The 25,408-nt window shown below is 37.9% G+C and overlaps 1 protein-coding gene across 1 annotated transcript; it reads left to right on the forward strand.

The window, feature by feature from the left end:
* Positions 1–48: 48 nt before the first annotated feature.
* Positions 49–25,167, forward strand: LOC134400405 (RNA exonuclease 1 homolog). The gene is made up of 15 exons (XM_063128737.1): positions 49–202; positions 4,728–6,088; positions 6,894–6,986; positions 8,256–8,423; positions 10,649–10,786; positions 11,916–12,015; positions 12,220–12,279; positions 12,950–13,099; positions 13,581–13,694; positions 14,668–14,741; positions 17,959–18,069; positions 20,242–20,357; positions 21,932–22,070; positions 23,077–23,197; positions 24,948–25,167. The coding sequence occupies exons 1-15, from the start codon at positions 49–51 to the stop codon at positions 25,034–25,036; spliced, it is 2,988 nt and encodes a 995-aa protein (XP_062984807.1). The 3' UTR covers positions 25,037–25,167.
* The last annotated feature ends 241 nt before the right edge of the window (positions 25,168–25,408 follow it).

The following is a 25,408-nucleotide window of genomic DNA, read 5'->3' on the forward strand; positions in this document are numbered from 1 at the left end:
TTTCTCTGTGCGCCTTCACTTGGGGGTGGGGAGGGGTTTGAGGGAAGGATGCTGCGTTCCGCGGGTTACTTCAGGAGCCTCTGCTGCCCCTTCGACGCTGGCGGTTGTCGGCGGCCTCATTGCCAGTACAGGCACGGGGCGGGGCGCCGCGAGGAGCCGCCCCTTGGCCCGCAGCAGGCGTGGAGAGGCTCGTCTGCTCCGGGTGAGGGAGGCGGAGGGATTACTGTGGTGTGTTTTTTTAAACATGGTTGAGGATTGGGACGGGGCGGAGGAGCAACGTGCGTATTCTTACCCGGGCTCGACCACACACGGCGATATTTTAGGACCGTCTTCGTTGTTCTCTCTACGGTGGGGCTTTTGTTCCCCTTTCCTGGCGCCCCCAAGTATATTTCCCCACAGAACTTGGGCTGACTTCTACTATTAGGTTCAATGCAAGTTCACTCTGAATGGGGCTGGACCGGCGCCAGACGAGACTCTACGCGGGTCCTCCTGTGATTCTTTCCTCACATTTTTTTACCCCTCATTTTCGAGTTAGTAATATGGCTAATTAGTCATTAGTAATTTCGAATTAGTAATATGGCGGGTGCGCTTCAATGCATAGGCTGTTAAAATCAATAATTTCCATTTGTCGTACTCCAGAGGTTTTCCCGTTTAGGAATACAATCGCAAAGAGAATGCGTATGTATGCCCGGGGGTTTAAACATTTATTTATTTATTGGATTTATATACCGCCCCATAGCCGAAGCTCTCTGGGCGGTTTACAAACAAACAATTAACATGCCATCAAAGGGGGACACCTTATTTGCAGTTCAATTAACTAAAGAGCGCAATTCTATTCATGTCGACTCAGAAGTAAGTGTCATTGATTTCAATGGGACTTGCTCCCAGGGCGTTGGGTATACTGGGATTGAGCAGTGAAGGGTTTTAGCAAATCAGATTTAGTCACCCGATTTCGAAGTGTAGTGTCTGAGAAATCAGCCTCTTATCTCCCCCGTTCCAGTGCATAGCGCCAGCATTGTTTTAAATACATCCAGTTCAGTGTGTGCTTGATACGATCGATTTTAAAGTCTATGTGTCTCATGATAGCAAATAAAACCTGGAAAACGTCGCCTTCCTCTAAGGCTCCACCGACCAATTACTTTTAAAACTATTTTAGGGCTTGATTTGAGCGTTTCAGGATTTAGTGATGAAACCTGTGATTCCCCTCAATTCTTTCCCTTGCTGCCGAAAACAGGTGTGGGGATAGGCAATAGTGATTTAAGTGTGTTCCTTTCTTAACTGTTGTTTTGTATTTCTGACCACCACGCTATAGCAAAATATTAATAAAACTATTGTTTTCTTAATGATTAGATTAAAATGCAATTGAGAGAGGCTATTTTTTTTGTCCCTTCTTTAAGGTGATGTGCAGTGGAATTGGATAAAAATAAACTAGAATTAAGATGTTATATTTTCTTGACCGGTATGATAAGAAACAATGGGAATAATTTATGTGTTTGGGGGTTTCCCCTGTAGTTTTCAATTTTAGTAGCTGAAAGGAGATTGCGTTAGGCATGTGGGGGTTTGTGGGGTGGAGAGTACTAATTCACTACAACATTGTACCACGCTATGTATGCTAGACTACCATCATTTTAGTGAAGGATAAAAGGGTCCATTTTAGTATGTTAAAACATTTACAGAGATCTGTTTACATATATGTTAATTTATGGAGATTTAAAATTTCAAAGGATAACTGGCTTGTCTTTCTTGTGGCTATTTTCTCAAGGATTCTTTCAGTCATCAAAATCACTGATTTGCAAGTAGACCCGACATAAGTTGCACCAGGAATGTTTTACAGGGTGGCTCATGAATGTAATACTTGAAGACACACCAAATGATGTGTATGGTTTATTTTCAATGTAACAGAGCCATTTTCCCACATAGAGATTATCGTCATGTAAAGGAAAAACATCACATGAGCCAGATTTGAGTGATAGTTGTGTGTTACCATTCTTATTAAGCTGGATAGCATAAAGCAAAAGAGTCTGAGGCCTTAGCTAGACATAAGGTTTGTCCCGGGGTCGTCACTGCCTGCTCCCGGGAACCCCTGTGTGTCATTTTGATGCACAGGGATGACCCTGGGATGATCCCGGGATAAACCTTAGGTCTAGTTAAGGCCTGAATTTACATGTTAAGAATACAAGTATTCAGTATTTATAGAAAGGGAAAGAGTATGAGCAACGTGCCTTGAAGATGAGGTGTATAGTGTTCAACTGAGTGGTTCTGAGTTACTCTTGGGTGCTTACAAGGGAAAATCCCCACTCAGGTCAGTTAGCCACTAGTAGATATTTCATATATCGCGTAGTTTTGTCCACATGACAGCAGTTTGTGCCAGATCACCTGATTTATGTGGTAGAGTTATTATGTGCAAAATCTGGATGGACTGAAGATGAAGTAAGTCATATGGGTCGGGAATTTTTTCCAGTGCTTTATTTTTCCATGGAAGAAATTGCATTTCATAAGTTCATTAGTAGCAATGAATGGATGCAAATTGCAAATAGAATATTAGGCAACTTTTGTAGTTCCCGAATTGTAGATGAGTGGCTGTCAGGCATAGCAATCCAATTCAAAATATTGTGGAAAACCCTCTTCACTAGATGAAACCTGAAGAGGTTCGTTTCTATCTTTTAGGCTGCTTGCTAGCCCTTTCTTTGCAGTTGCAGGATATTGTCTTGTCTGTAGAGCAACACAGAATCTTATGTATGCTGTAAGAGTGTCTTAAAGAATACCATTTATAAAAGTTTCTGGTTTGTTTGTTTAAACAGGGCTGAGAAGGAATTGAAAAGTGATATAAACCCAAGTTGTAATACTCCAGATACTGGTTTTACCAACTCCTTTACAAAATAAACCACATAGTGTGTCTCAATGAGGGAGCAAAGGAGTTTAACTAGGCAGAGGTTCTTTAAATCAGAAATCAAGACCAGAGGTATTTTTTTACTATATGCTGCCCTTATTTTGCAACTGAAATACTCCCATTTGCAGTGGACATATCTATGTCTAGTCTTAGTGTAGCTTTATTTTATATCCATGGAGTTCTGCAGAATTCTGGAAAAATAATTCTCAATTTGTAGGAAAAGGGATCAGCAACTAAGAGACATAGAGCAGGTCTGCACCATGCCTTATCCCGGAGATTGTCTCAGGATCATCCCTGTGCATCCACATGACGCACAGGGCATCCCGGGGGGCAGGGAAGGATGATACCTCCATTTCCCCAGGCTATCGGCAGGCTGTTTTAGCCCAATTTTTCCTGCGATCTCTGGATCATCCCAAGACCACAGGAAGTATGGGTTCATTTACTCTTTGCAAGTAAACACGAGGAGGCAGGAACTGGGCATGGGGCAGAGAGCTCTTCAGGCGCTTCATGCCCATCGGGGGGAGCAGGATTGAGTGTTTTTTCCCTCTTACGTTTGGCGGAGGAGCGCATGTGCGCTCCTCTCCTCGTTTTATAAAAATGGCGGCCGCAACATCCTTCCGGGACATCACACGGCCGTCTGGACACCCAGGGAGGATTGCAGAAGCCGGTAAAACCGCCATCCTCTCCCTATACCCTTGTGGTGTAAACATGCCCATGGTGAGGGAATGAGTGAAGCTGAGGCACTAATGGGAACCTCACCAGACTCCTTATGGTTTTTAATGATTTAGTAAAGACTATTTGACTACTTTGAGACTTTTTTCTTTCTTTGCAGCTCTTGAGTGGAAATGTAATGCTTTACAGCAAAGATTTAGATCTGGAACGTGTATATTTCTCCTGGCTCCTAAGAACTTCCAATAATACGTGCTTTTGTTCCTTCATTCTAGGAAGTATGATTGTGAGGAATACTGGTCGTTTTTGGTAGCAGCGCCCTGTGTAACACTTTTATATAGGTTTGCTGTCCTATGCTGTCCACCAGCAGAATGCTGTCCACCAGCAGAATGTAAAATACTGTTGGAATGAATTTTTCCTCATCCCTGTATGCCCACTAAATCTACTCAGAATGATTAGAGAACCCTCTGGAGCAGATTTGGGAGTACGCAGGGGGTTGCAGGGAGGAAGAAAGCAAATAGAAATCCTGCTACACAAGAGGGTGTCTGGTTGTGTGGTACTGGATTTTATCCATAGTTTTTCTCTCTAAATTCTTAGAATGTTTTATGGTGGCTCTTGTAATATTTGTAAGTGACTTTGAGTATATTAAATGACACATTAATATATAAATGAATGATTGACTGCAATTCTATACCCACTTATTTGGGGGTAAGCTCCATTGAACTCCCTGGAAATGGAACTAGCTTCTGAGAAGACATGTATAGGATTGCACTGTTAGTATATAGGTATTCAGTGCCTATTTTCTTCTCAGTTAGGTCATGAGGTTTTTTAGGATTTTACGAGGATTGTTATAGCTCTTGCCTGTAAGCCTTAATGCATTCACATTTGAAAGGCTTTTGGAGCTGCTGAATTAGAACATTGATATATCTTTGGCTCATTCACAACAGTTTGGTTGAATTATTTATTCATGGAAGCAACTTATATGATTAAACTATGTTGAACAGATTTCAAACTATTCTAGTGTCTTCTTTGAAAGACTTGATGGCAGAATTCAGAATTTAGGCAGAAGTCATGGAATTGCACTCTTATTTCTGAGTGTATACTTAGGTGAAGTCTTTGTGTATAAACCTTAGCTATCCTATTTACATATTTATCTTCCAATCAACAGGGCTTGGTAAAAGTTTCCAAGAACTAGAAAGGATCAACAAAGAAATCCAGTCAGTCAAGACTGAAGTTGAAGAACAAAAGAAACTCTTGTATTATAACTCGGTGCAAGACAATCTTAAAAATTCTTTGACTCCTGCAACAAATTACATAAGAAGAAATATATCTTTGTCTGATGAAAATGGTATCTGTAATACTTCTATAAAAGACAAAAAATGTGACATTTCAATCTCAATGGATTCTCGCAAATCCAGTAAATATGTTCTTGATAGGAGCTGTCCATCTACTGATCTTGAATATGATCCGTTACTTAATTATTCTGCAGGTCTTAAGTCTTCTTTGAAGGAAGATGAAACTGGCACGCAGCGCTCTAAACATGTGAAAATGTTTTCTTGTGGAAACTTGCGAGGGTCTGCAAAAACGTCGCCATGTGAAAATAGATGTGGATCTCCAAGGAAGAGATCAAGAAGTTCTTCCCCTATAAAACTTGAAATAAAACTCCAAGAGTCAGATGATGATATGCTTATAATAGATGCTCCACCAGAGAATGTAGCAAAGAAGCCAAGAATAAGTAGAACCTTTAAAAAATGGAATGGGGAAGAAAATGAGATTTTCAGAACTAATATAGAAACTGTAGAAGACTCTGTGACATCAGAAACTTTAAATAGAGAGGGGAAAAGATTGGAAGATACTGTTGTAGGTCTAGATAGTATTAATCAAAGTGATGGAAATAAAAATGATATAAAATCTTCAACAAATGCAGGTTCTTATTTACTAGATATAAAAGTGACTACTTTGAATGTAGGAAGCACACTTGATCAGAAAAAGTATTACCCTGTTACAAAAGAAAGTAATATATTTTCTCAGAAGAAGCTTGAGATGAACAAAGGCATCTTTAAAGAGGATTCAGTGAATGTCTCTGTTAAAATGTGCAATGTATCAGAGCAGATTAATAAAAAAACTTTGCAGAAAAATAACATTCAAAGTAGCATAAATTCTAAAAACTGTTCTAAAGATGGAGTTGTACTATTACGAGAGACTTCTAAAAAAGTATCAGAGCATTTAGGGAAATGGAACATGAAGCTACATGAAAAACACAAATTATGGGATAATATGCAAAGCTTTCCTTCTCCAGGTGATAAAATCTCTCACGATAGAGACCTCATTCCTGGTGAAAATTGTGGGAATAAAACTGTGCACATAGATACCAAAGAAAATGAAATAATTGTAATAGACTCTTCTGAAGAAGGTGACTCTGAAGAGGATGCTGAACTTTCTGAATCAGATGATACTATGGAAGAATGTCGGAGAATTTTTAACGAGTTTGCTGAACGGGAAGCACAAAAGGAAAAATTGGCAAAGCAGGTTACTTTTGCTTTTCTAGGTCTTTGTGTAATTCCTTTGAAACAACCATCCATAGCCTAGTGCTCTGCAGGTGTTTTGGACTACAACTCGCAGCATTTCTGTCCATTGTCCATGCTTTTGGGAGCCAATGGTAGTTGAAGTCCAAAACATCTGAAGTGCACCAAGTTGGGGGAAATTCCTTTATAAAAGAAAGGTGTTCAGTATTGTGTTTAATTTGTATTTAGTCCTTTCTTTACCATTTCAGCAATACACTGTGTTGTGTCAAGGCTGGTTTCTTGGATTTCCTCAGTAGTGCTCTGGTTGTGTTAAAAACTCAGAGCATATCCACTTGGTGAGAATCCAGAGGTCAAAACCCAGTGTCACTGTTCACACAATGGGACTTCCCTCTCCCCACACTGCAGCTTCCTGCACCCCTTTCAAAATCTGTTCTGGAGGGTCTCTCAGCCTTCTGGAATATCTGTTAAGAGCATGCAGGGCAAACAGGAATTACGAACCCCCCCCCCCCTTATTTGATAAAATTCAAACTAATAGTTGCAAAACGTTTTGTAGAGAAATTGTACTAGTTTTGTTAAGTTAAACTAAGGGCTATTGTAATATTACGAGTTGCATTCTAAGTTCTTTTTTTAAGACTAAATTTATAAAAATTAAAGAGGAAGTTTGTGGGTTAATTTCAGATGTGCAGTAATGTGAAAACATAGCTTATGCAGCATTTCCCCCCATTATAAGGATTACAACAACAACTAGTATTTGTTGAAAAATAGCTTTAGCATTGTGTGCAGTTACCTTTCTTTTTATTAATAAACAGGCACTTGTAGTGCAAGCAGAAGTGGATTCAGATTTGAGGGCAAGTGTGCTTCCTGGACAGAAGAAGAGAATTGCACACACTGCAAAATTTGATGTGAGTTCTCACTTGTTGCAACTGTGGATTGCATCCAACGTGATTGCTGAATGAACAGTAGGGCTTTCTATTATGGAAGAAAAGGAATGCTGGGGTCTTTCTATGATCAGAAGCTCTTGTTCACAGAAAGGTTTGATCAGATTCAATTCATAATGTACAAATACACCAAGCCTAGTTACTTGAATTGAAATTGAAAGTCATGGAGACGTAATTGTGCTTCAAAAATTTCAGTTAACTGAAGTAATATAAGAAATTGGTTCCTATATTAAAACAACGATTTCTGTACTATGCATAGATACTTCTTTAGAGTTTTAATGTAGTTTTTTTTAGATGGGATTACTGTAGTCTGATAATATAATTCCAAAGAAGCCATTTTACTCACTTTTATCATGCTTTTAAAATGGCTATTCATTTAATATATTGAAATACAACTTAGGCGTGCAGCAATTCAGAAATATAACAGCTCAAGTGTTAAGCCATTGTAATGCTCAGTATTTTTTAGTTTAATGTTAAAATAAAATCTATAAAATACTTTGAGTAGGGGGTGGGTGTTCTGCCATTTCTTAGGCAAGTTCTAAAGCTTATATTTTCAAACATGCATTTACATCTCTTGACTGGAAATCAGATGTTGACTTCATTTGTACATGATGCATGATACACTATAACATTGTAGATATAATTTTCATATCACCTTAAAACATAGTGTTTTTGTAGAAGTAGTTCACACTTTGGAAGAGTTCTTATCTAATGCTAAGTCATGATTTAGTGGTACATTCATGAACAGAAGGGAGCCCAAGCAAAACTTTGGGGTTGTGCACTCCCTGCTCTTTGCTGGAAAGAGGAATAGACTAGGATTCAGTTTTACTTTAGCCAATTCCTGGCTTATCGTTGCATGTAAACCAGGAATCTTGGCTTAAAATAAACTAGTCATTTGTTAAATAAGCCAGCTTCAAACCCTGGATAGTTTAGACGGTTAGTTTAACAAACTAATACTTATCTTAAGAACTCGCTCCTTTCTGCTTGGGCATCTAATGCTAAATCCTGGCTTAGCATTACATGCTTTATGGCCAAATGGTTATATGATGCAAAGCACTCTGACGTCAATATAACTGTATTAATAGCAAATGAAGTAGGAACCCAGCGGTTTGAGCCAATTATCTTTATGAAGAAATTGACATGCTCATGTGCAATCTTTTACCATTGTAGTTTTAGGCAGTAAATGTAGTATAATACTTATTGAAGAGATTCTTCTTTTTTGATTCTCCCCAGATTAATAACACCAAAGAAATAATTGTACCTTTTAAGGCACCACTTCCACAGCAGATTTGTCATTCCAGAATATTGCAAGCACAACAACAGGCAGTGCAAATAACAGCTGCTATTAAAAGTGGTCAAGCTTTTGTTGCTGCAACCTGTGGCCATAAGAAGAACACATCTGTAATACCAGCTGCTCAGATGCAAAGCATGGGACCAATGGGTATGACCAGTCAGTATATTCTAGTTTGCTATTTGATGAGGGTTTTTTTGTAACATGAGCTCTCTCCAGTTTGACATTAGGAATCATTTTAATTCTCTTTTCTCACCTCCCCCAAAATAAGCTCTTGGCTATGCAGAGACTGGGGGATTGATCCAGATCAAGAATCATTACTAGTATAAATATATGCTCATGTATTGATAGCTTAGATATTTGTAAACTTCTACAGGTATATATTGATCATAGTCAACATACTTAAGTCTTTGAGACATAGGTTGATGATTTTATAGGTCCTAGTCCTCTTCCCATATCCCCACACTTGTCATCTATGGATACATAAGAGTACATATTATACCCCTGTTAATCCCTTTCTATTCTTATAATTGGCTGGGAGTAGGTCTGGAGGCTAGTAATTGTTTTCTAATATGAATTGCTTCCCTACAGCTGTTTTTCCAGACTAATGATGGAATTGGTCCATTCAATAACATTTGGCCTGAGGCTTCTCTTCGTTCTATTTTGTAAATGCTGAGTCTTCTTTAGGATAGTTAGGACAGTAGTGTGGCCATTCGGCTTTCTTAGGCTGCTGACAAGGTCAGTTCCCACAAAAGACAGTTGATTGGAGCTTTTGGACTTTATGGGACCACCTTAACAGCTTAGGCTGCAATTATGTGCACATTTGGCAATAAGTCTCATTGAAGTCAATGTGGCTTATGTCTGAGTAGGCATGCATAGGAATCCTCCTGTGCTGTGTTAAATACTCCTGCGTTAAATATTGACCTCCCTATGGAAAAAAGTAATACAGTTATGATTTAACTTTAACTTGGTAGACAAATGCTAGAAAAATAAGACTACTATGAACAATTAATTATTTCAGGTATTTCACCTAACAATACTTGATGTTTTCTCCAAAGCAATGAGGCTGCCTTTTTATCTTAATACTCCTTTGGAACTTGCACTGGTTTACAAGGGATGATTCAGAGAATTGTTTTATTCATTGCTATTATATGCCTTATGCACTAGATGACTATTGCTTCCTTCCAAAATTTAGGACACTTAGGATAGCTATTGGAAGGTTGGCTTTATTCAATGGCAGCATGGAAACCTTCAGTGAGATCAGGTGATGCATGTGACATTCTATACATTACATTCATGGCATAGAATGTTCACCAAAGCAGTTCCTTCCACATAGCTGGCATAATATGGGTCGGCACTTGTTATAGTTTATTTTTAAATTCCATTTAAGGTGTTTAGTTCTATGTTCAAGGAACTGAAATGAATTTAGAAATGCAGCTTCAAACTACACAATATTTATCTATTTCAGTTTGTTTAAATGTGTTTGAAGTTCAGCCTGTTGCAACAAGCACTGGTCAAGTGAATGTACTACTTCCTGGAAATGCATTAACAGCAATGCCTTGTAGGCTTTCTAATAATCCCGTGAAAAGGAATTCTATACCAATTAAGGTGTGGTATATTTTCTTTGTGCTAATATAGAGCAAAAGTACGCTGTATTTGAATGATTATATGTAAGTGTTAGATATGTGCTATCTTACCCCATTTTACTTGGTATTTTCCTTCTAATTTTGCTGTGTGGACTTCATATTTTTATGTAGTTGGAAGAGAACCTGATTCTCTGAGTTTACCTCTCTCCTTCATTACTGTAGCTTACAGCAGGAAATGATGGCTTTCTCATGGGGATGGGGTAGAATTGCTAAAATAGGCATAGTAAAATATGAGAGATGATAGTCATAGTTTAGAGATATGGATTACTGAGAAAAATGTGTTGGCCAATAAAATCTTCTACTGATACAGTGAAATGGCAAACTTCCTTTTTCACATTAAGTATATAACAATTTCATTAAATGTTCTTCTAAATTTACAGTATTTTGTAGGAAGCTGAGTAGAGAACTTAAGCTACATATTTTAAACTATGAAATAAGCAAGATAAATATTTTTAGATGAAAAGCTCTTTAGATATAGATCTTAGATGCAAGGAATAATAAAATGTATGAAGCTATTATGAATGTATGAGAAATCAAAGTATGCTATGCCATAAAAACTTACTGGGAATCTTAAAATGGGTGATTGTCTTAATGATTTTTTAAATAAAAAAACCAAAGCAGTATAAAAATTCAGGTAAATTTTTAGATGTTCCGACACACAGTTTCTTAAATTTAAAATAACATTCCAGGTGTCAAGTCGGAGAAGGCCTCCTGTAGTTCCAGAACTGGGATCCAAAGTATCACATGACATAAGACAGCGATACGTCAATTTTTTTGTTGAAGAATTCTTGAAAGTTTGTGCAACAGTAAATGAAGCTTTTGACAAGGTCTGCGTTCATTATATGTTCTAACATAAAATATTTTTAATGACAGTTACCTAAACTTTGAATATGTAAATTCATCACAACCAAATGCCATGTTGCAAAGATGCATGCAGTGCAATCCATGTATGTTTACTCTCTTCTAATGTCTGTGGGGCTAGCTACTCTCCACCCCTTGAAGCCTGCACTGGAATGCAGACTTAGTAAGATATTTTCAAAATATCTTAATTGAAGGCCACTAAAGATTTAAATCAATAATGTTTTTGTTCTCTGATGCTTTCTCTTTCCTATCAACCTACTAACAAGTTTGGGCTCAGACATTCCTTTCTCTCGGAGAAAGAACTTTAGTTAGAATTTTTCCTGAAAAGTATTTTAAAAATTTGTTAGTAATAAAGTAGTTAGGAAAATAATGTTCAATATACATTTCAGTGCTATCTGTTAAATTATGATTGTATAATGAGAAAAAACAAGTAACCCAAACACTAACCTAGATGTATTTGGAAGTGAATTAACATAGAATCATAAGAAACCAGTGTGGATGCAATCCACTGATTTCTGTAACAGGTGTCTGTTTTAAAAGATAATCCGTTTTAAAATGAAATCTGAATTTAAATTTAGACAAACATAACTATACATCTCTTTGAATCTATGAAGTCTCTTTAATACTGTGAAGGTAATCATCAAAACTGTATGACTAAGTACCCAAGGGTGCTTTGGACATGTTTCTCAAACAGCAGTACGTATGTGCATGCACACACCAATGCCACACAGTAAACTATGTATGCAATCTTCAAAAGCATTCTGTGAAGGAAGCAATGGGAATGGGGAGATTAAACATCTTGTATGGTTCATTTGAAGCGGAGCAGGCCGATCCGGGGAGTTCTCTATCATCTTTGCTTTAAGTTTATAGGGAAATTCATGATACTAACAAAGGTAACAGTGGTAGCTTTCTGAGAACATCAGATGTACGTATACTAAACTACCTGTCTTGTATTTTTGTAACTATTTTGCATTTTTGTTACCTTGTTAAATACACTTCTGCATCCCATACTCTGTTCTAACAACAACAAAGCCAGGGCAGTTGTTCAATCTGTAGTGTATGTCATGTTAAGGTTTTTGTTTTTTTTAAACGTAGGCATTGATAGAAGAAAAAGCAATATATGACCGTTGTGGTGGTAAAAATATGTACTTGAATATAGCTGTGAACACACTTAAAAAACTGAGGGATCATGGCAGTGTTTCAGCAGATGGTAAGTTCCTTTGTATGGAAGGGGAAATTATTAGTTATGATAAATATCTGTAATTAATAAAGAAGCCAATTTTAACTCTGCGTTAAATAAGTGTGCATTACATGTAAATGTTTTGGTTGTAGAAATGTTTACACTTAACAGTGTGGGCACCTGTGGTATTGGGAAATAACTAATGTTTGGTTTGTATAGGTCAACCTTCTGGCAATAAAAGAACAACTACAACTGGGTTTAGAAAACAAGAAGAAAATGGTAACATCATAATTTTCTTTTGAAAACTTTGCACAGAGCTATTCTAATCCTTTCATGAATTTGGTCATAGTTATACAGGTGCTCTTCTCTAGCTTTCTGTTTTTTTATTTGATTGCTGAAGAAGGACTGAGTTTCTCTTGTAAGTTGTGGGCCCTTTTCTGACTGCAGCTAGAAGAATCCCTGGATCAGGAGAGTTGGGTAGAAATCATCTGTCAGTTGAAAGTTATGCAAAATACTGACTGTTTTTAAAATACTTTATAGTTTGTAATTTGCATTGAGCATATGACTTAGTATAGAAGCAAAAGATGTAGATGTAATTTAGACATAAAACAGATGGTACATGTGCAGTCATTGCATAATTCCAAACATTCTAAAGGGATGGACAATATAAACTGAAATTTTCTTGTTAAATTTCATGTTTTGTCTGGTACTAGGTAGAATAAGGCAAGGGAATATCTTTTTGAACTACTTTTAGGACAAAAGGCACACAACCTCCAGAGTTCCTCAGGTAATATTTAGAAGAGGTATGAAATGTTTAGAGGCTTATATAAACTCATCAAAGGAAAATTAGCTGCTACTGACTGTTCATAAACTAAATCTGAAGATAGTTCTAATGGCTAAATGACAAGTCTTCCAAGTTTTTGTTAATTGTTTTGTTAATATGATCAAGATTTTACAGGAATTGCACTCTATAGAGTTCTAAAAGATTATACTTTGACTGAGGAACAATTGAAGGAAAATGGCTTTTCCCAACCAAATCCTGAGAAACCTGGCAGTGCTATGTTATGCAGCGGTGCAATAAAACCAGCTATATCTGACAGTGAGTAAATTAGAACAAAATGAAAGAGCTAGAGAAATTAAATTTTCTAATAAAGATTAAAAATCCTTCAACATAAGATTTTATCCACTGCATGGTACAATAAAATTCTTGCTTCAATATTGTGAATTCTGTTATCTCATATTGGTGAACAAAAAAGCTTGTGGGTAACTAAATTTTATCCTACTTGTAAATTCTCATGCATTATTAACAACTTTATATAAATTTCCTAGATGATAATCCATTTGTCCCATACACAGTTTAAATATATAGGCTAATATTCTGTAGTCTATCTGAACAACTACTTCTGAAATATTACTATTTTGATCTGTAATTTTACCAGTGCTAGAGGTAATACTAAAACTCTACTGCCTTGTAGCATGAATGGAAATCTAGTGCCATTTGGGTTTTGGGGTACATATGGACAGCATAATTTTTCAGGCCTCTATTTTGACTTAACATTGGGTTAATTTACTGGCTACAGCTTCCAGAAGGGTCTGTTCTAGATGTGGAGAGATATATACTGTAACTTTGTCAGGAAGGCATGCTCGGAAAGAAGAATGCAACTACCATTCTGGTAAAGTATTACGACATAAAGGTAAAAAAAAGTCATCCCCCTTACTCCAAACATAGATTGAATTTGCTAATGAGTTTAAGGCTACTAAAGCAATGTCAAGTGAAGCAGTAAGAAATGAATTAACATTTACTATTTTAAATGTTTGTTGATATTAAGCAATGAGTCATTTACTCTTGGATATACAGACTTTTGAAATGGTTTGGATATATAAAACAGTTTATTAATAGTTTAATAAACCAGGAATGAGCTTTGGGCTTCGCCTCTCATCTCGTCCCCCACTCCCCTTGTGTGCTGACTTTGGTTTTGCAATGCTGGTTATATTTAAACTGCAGTTTAAACATAACCAGGGAACTCTGCTTTATTTAAGCAAGGGAACTGACATAATCTCAGTTTATTAATCAGGATGTTAAACTAGAAATTTTAATAAACCAACTGTAAGCCACAGCTCTGTTTCAGATGTAATGTGAAATGAGGGTTTAATTTAACCAGCATTGCAGTACTGAAGTCAGTATGAGAGGTAGGAGCGTGTGGGCCCAGTGCTAGTCCTTGGCTTCCTAAACATTGTTTAGAAGTCTTGGACCATTACATCTGAAAGGGTCTATAGAGGCAGTGTAGTTAAAACTAATAAAAGAATTATAGTCAATTACTTATACTTGGCTTTGCAGAGTCCTTTGTTTTACTCCCCCCCCTCTTCTCAGTTTTCATAATAAAACATGTAATGGCTGATTAGGATGTTATCTGCTTCAGATTGTAGGAATAGTTTATAATTCTGAACAAATATGGATGAAAATTTGTTTGGACTGATAAGAGATCAGATTGAATACATCTTATCCTTGAAATTTAGCTTGTTAAACTAATACTTTTAAGTAGTGCTGCTCACTCAATGTAAGAAGACAGTTGTTTCATGTTAATACACTAGATTAAAATCTTAATTTTCAGGATAAGAGATGTTTTGAAGTTATTTATCTGTCACCTTTAACCTTTTCTATAATAGTTCCTGGTGGTTTGGAGACACTCTACAGTTGTTGTGAAGGAGTGATTAGTTCTCCTGGATGCCAGGTTGCAAAGGTGAGATAGCTGAACAACAGTTGTTCTCAGACCTTGCACAACATATCTATCTATCTACCTCAGGAATTCTTTTTTAATTTTCCCTGCTGCCACATTCCTGCAGACAACTTGATTGGATGTCTATGGGAGGGTTGACAGGCTGTGTGTGTGAGAGAGGGAGAGGGAGAGAGAGAAAGCTGTTTAAAAATATACACTTGAAGTTCACTTGCTGTTCTTCCATTATCCTATCTATCTTGGTAGAGCTAGAACAGAATATGCTACTAGGTTTCCAACCAACTGGTTCCTGCTCTTCCTCAGAAGTCTGTCTGTCTTGGGAAGAGCTCCTGCTTCAGCTAGAAAGAACAGAAGTTGAGAGAATCTGTAGTGAATCCCTTTTTGCATAGCAAAAGGGTAGTGTGTGTATTCCAAGTTAGTGTGAGGAAAGCATTCCTGCAATGGACTAATGCTGTCTATCACCCAGGAAAAGTAGGGACCATGCGACAGGAGCCGTGTGTAGTCTGCTGGTCCTAGACTTTGCCAGTTCCATCCACGGCTACAGCTCAGTAATAGAGTTCAGGGGAAACCCACTCACCCCCTAGTATAAATGGAGAACCATAAGGACCACAGAGGAAAATTTTCCAGGGAGGAAAGATACATGAAGTAAAAGGAAATTAGATCCCAAGGTGAAGGCCTGACCTAGAAGATGCAGAGGCAGGCAATCATGGTGGATATTGATGCTTTTTCATCTGCACCATCTGGTAAAGACCTTCCAGGTGGTCCTGGCGTGTGCTAGAATTCTTACAAAATGCTATGAGGGTGCTGATTACTGTGTGCTGGTGGTCCCTGATTTTCCAGGATGATAACCCATTGTAGGGATGGTTTCCTCACATTAATCCAGAAGGAACCTTCTCGGTAAGTACCAATGTTCCATACTCTGCTTTACGGGCGTCATCAGACGAGCATTTTATTGCATGCTCATTACTGGGCAATCACGGATTTTTGTGGGTCCCTCTCATGATGTTGCCTGCGTCCTCCGCATCTCCTGCCCCTTCTAGCCTTCTCACGAAAAAAAATGTCTGACTTATTTTTGAGACGGAACTTGCCGCTATCTCCTGCTGTGTGCAGGAGAAGCAGCGCAATCAAAACGGCCCACTGAATAGGCCATGTGCTCATTGCTTACTTCCTTTTTTGAAAGAAGTAATAAGGGACAAACACACGGACGGAGAAGTGACAGTAAGGAAACACGATTGCCCCCTGTTTGATGACGCTCTAAGTCTTGGTGCTGAAAAAAGATTCTTGGATTGAACGGGGTTAAAAGTGTAGCCCTGGGTGTGGGGAGAGTTGTGGGGAAAAGTTTGTATTTATGAGAGTAGATTCTAAAAAGGGGATGAGGGGAAGGCAGGTTTTTTTTGCGGAGGAGGATTTTGTTAGAAAATAAGGTAAGGTACTTAATTTCTAAAGAGATGTACTGGGGTTTGTGTGAATATATTCTGACTTTTAAGTGTTAAGGGAAATGAATAAGCTGTAGTTTAGCGAGAACGGCACTTCGTACATGCTCAGAGGTGCTTTTGTGTAAATATTCTAGGGTTTGGCCATGGTATTGAAACCATTCCCAGGAGTGTATCTTCATGAGCAGCAGATGTCTCCAAAATAGGAGTGCTACAAGATTCATCCACCATTTATTTATTTATTAATTATTACTACGTTTTATGCTGTCCATTGGCTGAAGCTGTCTAGGCAGTTCACAAAACAAAACTTAAAATGATAAAATTCAATAATGTAGTAAAATAGAATATAAAAATCGTAAGATTAAAACAGAATAAACCATGGAAAAACTAAGATGAAATTGCACAAACACACTTTTTGAAAATGAAGGAATAAAAAGCTGGGGTGGGGGTGGGGGTGGGGGGATCTCACCTGGCACCAAAGGACAACAAGATAGGCTCCAGGTAAGCCACTCTGGGGAGGGGAATCCACAGACAGGGTGTCATATTGAAAAGCTCTCTCCTTAGTAGCCATCCATCTCACCTCATTCAGCAGAGGCACCATGCCAGGCCACTCGTACTTTATCTTTCCTAAGCTTCTACATGCTGCACCCAAGGTCTATGTGGAAGCCCCTCCTATCTGCCATAGTTGCTAAATAGCATCTGGCTATTCTAAGTAGAAGCAACAGGACAATGCTGTTCTCCTCATGCCCTGCTTATAAACTGCCCAAAGTATTTTGCTGATCTTTACTGTGGGCTAGATGGAGACAAGTAACTTATCTGAGGAGGCAGAGGTGGATCTGAACTAAAAAACCAGTTGTTATTCCTTTCATCCAATGTTTGCTGCTGTGGCATACATTCTACAGACAGCAAGCTAGTGCCTTCTAATTCTATTCTTTTCTCTGTTTTAAGGTTTATATTGTTTTCAATGTTCCATTTCCACCATCCCAGAGAGACTGAATGGTAAAACATGTATTTAGAAAGTATTAAGAGGTTCATCTTAAAATTAAAAGGGAAGATTAAATGAAGTGTAAATCCTCAGCCTTCATCAGCATTAACCAATACACAAATCTAGACAAATAAACAGACAATGATCTTCTAAAAGATGTATAAAGCCAATGTCACCATGGGTCCTTTTTTGCTCCTCAGTCCCCTCACCACAGAGAAGCTCGTGAATAACGCAGATGTGGCTCATGCATCCCACCTCCTCCGAAATTTGCATGCGGTGCAGCCCTGCCTCCTCCCTCACGTGCCCTGATTGGCCTTCTCCAGTTCCCACTAGTGGCAACAGCCTAACCTCGTGACTGCACCCAGGGCCCACCTTTGTACCACACTGATTGGCCAAGCAGGGCAGACTGTCATCCTGCTGGCAGAAGGGCTTCCCCTGCCTTGTTGGTATGGAGGAAATTATTTGCTATTAAAGCTTGAACTTTGAGCTTTTTCAGAGTTTCAATTTTTTCTCCACAGCTACATTGCTCAAGCTTCAGTTTAAAACACAAATGAACAAAATCGGTCTGGTAGATCTCAAGTAGTCAGCCTTTCTCTACTGTATTCTCTTATATAAGTTGCTCAGGTCTTGGTGAATTTTTTTTTATAGAAGGGAGTACTAGAATTGTCAGGCAGCCCAAATTACAGCAAAATAATGTGTAAGAAATGGCTTTCTCACAGTGCTGTGATCACTTAATCAACAAATTTCCTTAGGAAGGGGAAATTGGAAATGGAATGGTAACTGAATTTTCCTTAATGCTTTGCAGCTCCATGTTCATGATGGCAGAAATGAAAACATTGATGGCTTTGTGAAGACTTTTATCAAACCGCCTCCACTAGACGGAAATCATGGTGTATTTGCACTAGATTGTGAAATGGTATGAAGAAAAAGGATCATTTTATTTAAAAGCTTCAATTTTAACAAGTGTACTATTTTTTCTTCACTGACAGTAGTTTCATGTAGGTTGTAAGCTGCCCTAGACTCTGTGAGGAAGGGCAGGATATAAATAAACAAGACTGTTATCAGTTTGGAAATAGAGATCAAGCAGCTTGTTTTATTTGAGAATGAAAAACAGCCTCATAAGATAAAATCCTGTCAACATTCTCTAAACGTTACAGTTTATTCTGTATGGGTTGGATCCAGATATAGGTGTGCAACAGGGCTGGCAGAAGCAGACTTCACCCTGCCCCCCTTTCCTCCCCATGGCAGCCCCTTCAGCCTCCCTGGAATGGTTGGGGATCCTGAATGGATGGGATAGGCTGAGGTGGAGGGAGAAGGGGGTTCCCTGAAAATCAAGAGGAGGCGCTTTCACTGAGTGTGTTTTTCCCTGGCAAAACTTGATTGAACTCCAACCCAGTTTGAACGAAATGCTTTTCCATTCCCTAGCCCATGGTAAATGGACATTATAGTGTAGTTAATGTTAGGATAGCAAATCTAGAAGGAACAAGGCCTCAGATTATTCCAATTACAATTATATGTTAAGGTTTATTGTATGTACCTATGTTGTAGATGTTCTTGCTCTGTTCTAGAACTTAAGGAGACAGCTTTATACTACAGTAGGTCAGGCTACTTGTTCATTTAGCCCAGTATTCTGTGTACACCATGGATGGGGAATCTCCAGCCCACAGATTCTGCTTAGATGCCATCAGGGGGCAGGGCATCATCAAGTCCCTCACATGGAGGACCCAGGAATTCACAACTGGAGATAACAGCAAGGATGTGGGTGGCGTGGATCTCCGTTTGCGTGCTGCTTCAATCCAGGGACTTGCCTGCACTGCACCTTTTCCCTATTGGAGAGGATGTGGCACAAGTGAGGTGTCCCCTGCTTAGGCAGCAGCTAGAGCAGTCCAGCCATTGCCTGCGTCAAGGATGTTTCGCCCTCACTGTGCCTTCCCAAATTGGGGAGGATGTGGGGTAGGCAAAGCCTCTGCAGCCTAGGTAGTAGATGGAATTTTCCAGCCATCACCTGGGTCAGAGTGGCTTAGCCTGCACTATGTCTTTTCCCAGTGGGGGAACTCAGGGTGGCTTTGCTGCAGGTTTTTTTCTCCAACCAGAGAAAGGTCACACTCTACAAAGTTGGTCCCCTATTAAACACCAGCTGGAGATCCAGCCAGTGTATGGCCACACACCCTAATGACACCCAACTTGTGAGAGCTGGCAGCAGTTCTCTAGGTCCTTCACATCAGATACTACTTAAGCCTTTTAACTGGAGATGGCAAGGATTGAACATAGTGCTTCCAGAATGTAAAGTGTGTGCTCTGTCACTGAGGTATGGTCTTCTGTTCCTAAGTAGGGTATGTAGCTGTGCATTAATATTGGCTTAAGCTCCAGCTCAATGTTTCATCATGAATAAAAATGAAAACTGTCACTCTTAAATGTAAATTACTGCATAGGTAGAGGAATGAAAGCTGATTTTTCTAATATTTGAATAGAAAGTGTCATGTACTAAGCCCTTAGTAAAGCAGACCAGCTCAGGATATGTCAGTAGATCATTGATTATAAGTGGACATTCAAGGTAGACAGTAAGCTTAATGTATATTGCTATATTTCAAAGATATGGAGCTAAATTTAAAACAAGCACAGTGCAGCCATTATTAATATTATTAATATTTATTTATATAGCACCTTCAATGTACATCACAGAGCTTCAGCTTTTGGGCGGTATAGGAATGCAATAAATAAATAAATAAATAAATAAGGAATTATTGCAGACAATGGTACTTGTGAAAAATTATGCTGTTTAACAATGCTGTGCTAATTAGAAGTAGAAAAAATCAAGCTATCTATTTAGAGGCAATTTATGAATTGGAAACATTTTGCATGATTGCTACTTCATGTTTTAAAAGTTGCTATGTACTCAAAAATTTGAAAATTCTGACAATGCTTCTACTTGAATTTCCAATTAATAGAATTTGTTACAAAGTAGGCAAGATATGTTAATCTTCACCACCACTTTAAACCCATATTTGTTTCTATCAAAGTTTATTCAGAGCCCAAACAGGAACTAAACTGAATAGTATACTCTGTTTTAACACATTTCTTTTTTTAGTGTTACACAACACGTGGCCTAGAACTCTCCAGAGTGACGGTAGTTGATCCTTCTCTTCAGGTTGTCTATGATGCATTTGTTAAGCCAGATAATGAAATCATAGATTATAATACTAGGTACGTGTGAAATATCAAGTTTGAAGACAGCTATTTTTAAGCCCTGACTATGATCCAAAGCTTTATGTACAACTGATGCACATTTACTGGGATTTTTTGTTTTTGCTGTTGTATCTCTGAGAACTGCATCAGGTCTCTAGAGAAGTTACTTTTTAAAAGACTTTCATATTATAGTGTGGGCTTGAGTACTCTTTCACACCAGAGAAAAATGTAGCAAAATTGGGCCTTTGTTTCCCCCTATTCTCCTAGGATATTCCTTTGTTTTCCCACTTCAGGGCTCATTTCAGACAAAAAGGCACCTGTCAATAGTGATGGGAAGAAATAACTGTTAGCCTCCATGTCTGTTAGGCTGCCTGTTTGAGACACTAGGCATCTTCACGCCAGCTGCTTACATTTTGAGTGTATTAGTACAAAATAAAAAAATATGGGGAAAAAATTACCTGAAAAATTAGTTATATTTTAGCCATATCAAAACAATAATATTGTTCAGTGTGCATGGTTTGTACTAATGCAATTATGGTTATCTGTGGTATATACTGCAAAATGGCAGGTGCAAGATCAGCATAGGGCCTAGTTACTGGTGTATTTGGACTATATGGTTCAATTTGAACGCCCAGAGAGCTTCAGCTATTGGGCGGTATATTTATTTATTTATTACATTTCTATACTGCCCAATAGCCAGAGTTCTCTGTGTGGTTCACAAAAATTAAAAACATTCAAAGTATAAAACAACAGTATAAAACCATACTATAAAATACAATATAAAAGCTCAACCAGATAAAAACAGCAGCAATGCAAAATTACAAATTTAAAACACCAAGTTAAAATAGACTGTTAAAATGCTGGGAGGTATAAAAATGTAATAAATAAATGTGTATTTTAATGCGCTCAAAAGTGTGAATATAGTTTAAAAGAATAAGAAAGCAGGTTAACTTAAAAAAACTATTACCCAGTTACTTCCTTTTATTGGCCTATTAAACGGACAAATTTGGAAGAAAACTTGGCAACAGCATTAAGGGTGCAATCCTGTGGGGATAGCTGTAAGCTTCCGAACTTGGTGGCTTCTGGCCATCCAGTGAAGAGTGAGAGGAGCTTCACCTCCGCATTCCCCCTGCTTTGCATTTTAGCTAGACCGGTATGTTCATCCATCTAGCTGAAGCGTTGGGGAAGAGGAGGGAAGGAGGTTGGGGATAGCTCATATCCCCACTTCCCCAGTCCCTCCCTGCCCAATGGAATGTCCCATTTCTATCCTCTCCAAGATCGCCTTTGCAACCTTACAGAAGCAGCTGGCACAGTTCTGAGCACTGCCTCCGACTTTGGATCCAAGGATCCAAACTGTCCTATGCCCCCAACCCCCCCCCCCCCAGACTCTGTCTCTTGGCCATGGGATTGCTCTCCCCAACTGCTGGCACAGAAATAAAATTCTGAAATGTATCTTGCCTACAATAAAATTAATATTAGGTAAGACAAGGGAACCTAGTATTTCTAAAGCATTCATACCTCTCTATCTCTCCTAATTCTAACTGTGTATCCATGTAGTTTTGCTTCCCTTGGCTTTCTCTAATCTTCTTTAGGTTTTCTGGAGTAACAGCTGTGGACCTGAAGAATACCGTAACATCCATTCGGGATGTGCAGGCAATATTGCTAAACTTGTTCAGTGCAGACACTATTTTAATTGGACACAGTTTAGAGAATGACTTATTTGCTCTTAAGGTAAATTGCACAGAACAATCAGATCTTTACACTGGTTTGAAGTATTCTCAGACATAGTCTTGCTTACATTTTTATCATGAAAACTGGATGGATTTGACTTTTCAAGGAATGTGATATCAAATACTGCATGCAAGGAGAACTCTGCTAGCTAGGTCCATCTAGCTTAGCATCCTGTTTCCCACAGTAGTGAACTATATGTCTAAGGAAAACCCATAGGCAGTACATGCTGTTGTTTCATGCTTTGGGATTATTTTATATTGAAAATCAGGTAATGAATTCCATAAATAAATAAATCAACTAGTATTCAGGTGGCACATTGCTTCTGGTCCTGGAGGTAGCATATAGCCATTATGACTAGTAGCATTGATGGCCTTCATGAATTTGTCTAATCCCATTTTAAAGTCATCTAAATTGATGGTCATCATCACAATTTGTGGCATAGAATCCCATAATTTAATTCATGTGCTGTGTGGAAAAGTACTTCATTTTGATAACTGAGATGTGATTGGTTACACTTTATGAGTTTAAAATTGACGAAAGACAAAATTATTTGTCCTAACATACTGGAAAATAGTATATTTTAATGAGACTGTATTTGCTGTCTATCTAACGTAATAAAAATAGTATTTCTCTTTTGAATTTGAAGTCTGATATGTCACTTTGGTACATAACCAGAAATATAGAAAACTATTCCTGATGAAAAAGGAGGTTCAGTGTAAACAGCACTGAGTTTCTTCTCCACTACGTTTTTTGTATAAACTGTGCTTCCTCTACTTAGGCTTCAATGTCTTTTATTTCCACTGAATTGAATGCACATAACTCCAGGAAAAGAAACACTTTTAATTAAGACCACATAAGGGAAGATGTGAAAAGGTTCATGTGGTTCCATGCCAGTGCCTATAAAAGCAGCTTTATCAGAAACTTTTTTTAACAATAGAAATATTTTGAGAGGCAATTCACATTTTAGTTTGTGTCACTGAATCATCCAACTTTATTTCCCTTACAGGTGTTTCATAATAAGATTGTGGATACATCAGTAGTTTTTTCTCATCGGCTGGGTTTTCCTCATAAAAGAGCACTTAGGAATCTAATGGCTGATTATCTCCGAAGAATTATTCAAGATAATGGTAAGACCATTTTGTAAAAATGAGCAGTGTTTTTGCACAAGTAATGGAGAAGAACCAAGAAGTGAGAAGGATCTTCATTGCTACCCTCAAACTTTCCAAATAGATTCAACTTTCCCTAAGAAGGACTGTATTATGTGTGTCACTTGAGTACTGGCAGCTGAATGTGTGTGAACTGACTACTGAAAAAAATGTATTTGAGGTGTCATCAGATGGCATGAAAGTTCTGTCTGTAGTATTAAATCTGCAATGATCCATTCACATATGTTAATCCGACCGTATTGTTTCTGTCATCAAGTGGTGAGCCTGTATAAGTGCACAATGAACAGCTAACATTTTAATTGTGCACTGCCCAAAGAGCCTCGGCTATTGGGCACTATAAAAATGTAATAAATCAAATAAATAAATTAGCATCTATATTAGGAGTTCTTGAGTTCCTTATTTGAAGACACAAATGTTGTGAGTCTTCCCTGCATTGAGCAGGGAGTTGGACTCGATGGCCTTATAGGCCCCTTCCAACTCTACTATTCTATGATTCTTTGAAATAACTTTAAGGCTAATCAGGCAGATAATCTCCAATTTTAACTTCAGCTAGAGAAATACCAAATCAGAGGGAAAGTGGGCAGGTTTCCTGAATATGATTTAAGATCTTAATAGAAGGAAATGATGACTTGAGCCTGCTTCCACTTATTATCTTTTTCAAGACCTGTGGTCTCCACTGTTAAAACTGCAGCTATATTTGTGGTTTTATTTCTATCAGTGCTCACTCACATCACAACTTTCATACTATTACATCTTATTTTAAATGGACTGCCTGCCTCGAAACTGGATGTATTCTGCCTTATTGTTTTCTCTCCCTCAATTGATTTCTTCACCTATACTATGCATTTTGTCTACTTTTGTAAGTCCCATGAGGTTACTGCTAGGGAGTATTGATCATAAGTTTATGCAGGTAATCACACACATACTATTGCTATGGATCTATTACACAGTAATACTGTTCCAGAATCCCAGTAGGCAATGGTGGTAAGCTATGTTTCCAGCAAATGCACTGTTAGGCATGCATGGGGAAAGAAAAAGCGTACGTTAAGAATTGTTCCCTTTGTGGGTCCACTAAACCTGGAAGGAACCTGAATACCATTTAGTTTGGGGTTGCCAGCTCCTGTATTCTTGGGGTGACATGTTATGTGCCAGTCCTGGGGACTGGAATATATTTTGCTATACCCCTCATGAATTGACAAGCTCCATGCATAATAAATGCACATGCTCAGGCATAGCATTCTATCCAAATACACATATTTACATTATATATATATATATATATATATATATATATATATATAATATATCAATCATTAACATGTGGAATATGTGTCTTACATTTTTTTCTTTTCCTTAATGTTTGGTAAGGAAAGCAGGAACAAGCTAAAACTACTTTAGTTGCTAGAACCATCAGCTACGAGTTGGCCATTCCTGATCTAGTTGAACACGCTCCCCATTCGAAGGCAGATTTAGATTGTATTGCGTTATGACTGAACTCCAGAAATCTATCGAAGTTTGCTTCTGTGATAACTTGAGTACAGAGAAATGAACAATTTTTTTTGCATAGTCAGCAATCAGTTATCTTAAAGACAATTTTCAAACTATCACTTTTATAGGATAACTTGAAACAAATAAGTGAGTACTACTACATATTTATTCAGTGTCAACTTTGTCCTATCTTTTAAATCTGCATGAATGTTATTCTTTCTAGTTGGTGGTCATGATTGTAGTGAAGATGCAACTGCTTGTATGGAACTTATGCTTTGGAAAGTAAAAGAAGACACTAAAGGCAGAAGATAGTGAGATATCTAAATAGAGGCTTCTTTTCATTGGTTTGAGACAACTGCTAGTGTTAAAACAATATTAAGGAAATTTTCTATACCTGTATTTAGATTAATTCGAAAGAGTACTGTGCTAAATATATATACTAACTGGCTGTGTTTGGGTATTCAGGAGTATGATATTTTCGTTCAATATAATGTTAGTGTTGATTACGGGAGCTTTTGACCTGTTGAGAATTGTTAATGGAAACAATGAACATTAACTGATGTTGGCTATTTGGAAGGAATACTGTATTTATTTTCCTTTTATGAAACTTGTATATTTGTCCTAAACAAAACAAAAAACTCTGTCCTGCTATTCATCTGTCACAGTTTACAGAAGTAAAAGCTT

The sequence above is a fragment of the Elgaria multicarinata genome, chromosome 6 (genome assembly GCF_023053635.1).
Source record: "Elgaria multicarinata webbii isolate HBS135686 ecotype San Diego chromosome 6, rElgMul1.1.pri, whole genome shotgun sequence".
Taxonomy (NCBI): domain Eukaryota; kingdom Metazoa; phylum Chordata; class Lepidosauria; order Squamata; family Anguidae; genus Elgaria; species Elgaria multicarinata.

Coding starts and splice junctions, on each gene's coding strand:
- LOC134400405 (XM_063128737.1), top strand. CDS start 49: ATGCTGCGTTCCGCGGGTTACTTCAGGAGCCTCTGCTGCCCCTTCGAC. Junction 18,070..20,241: donor TTGCACTAGATTGTGAAATG/GTATGAAGAAAA, acceptor TTCTTTTTTTAG/TGTTACACAACACGTGGCCT. Junction 23,198..24,947: donor AAGAATTATTCAAGATAATG/GTAAGACCATTT, acceptor TATTCTTTCTAG/TTGGTGGTCATGATTGTAGT.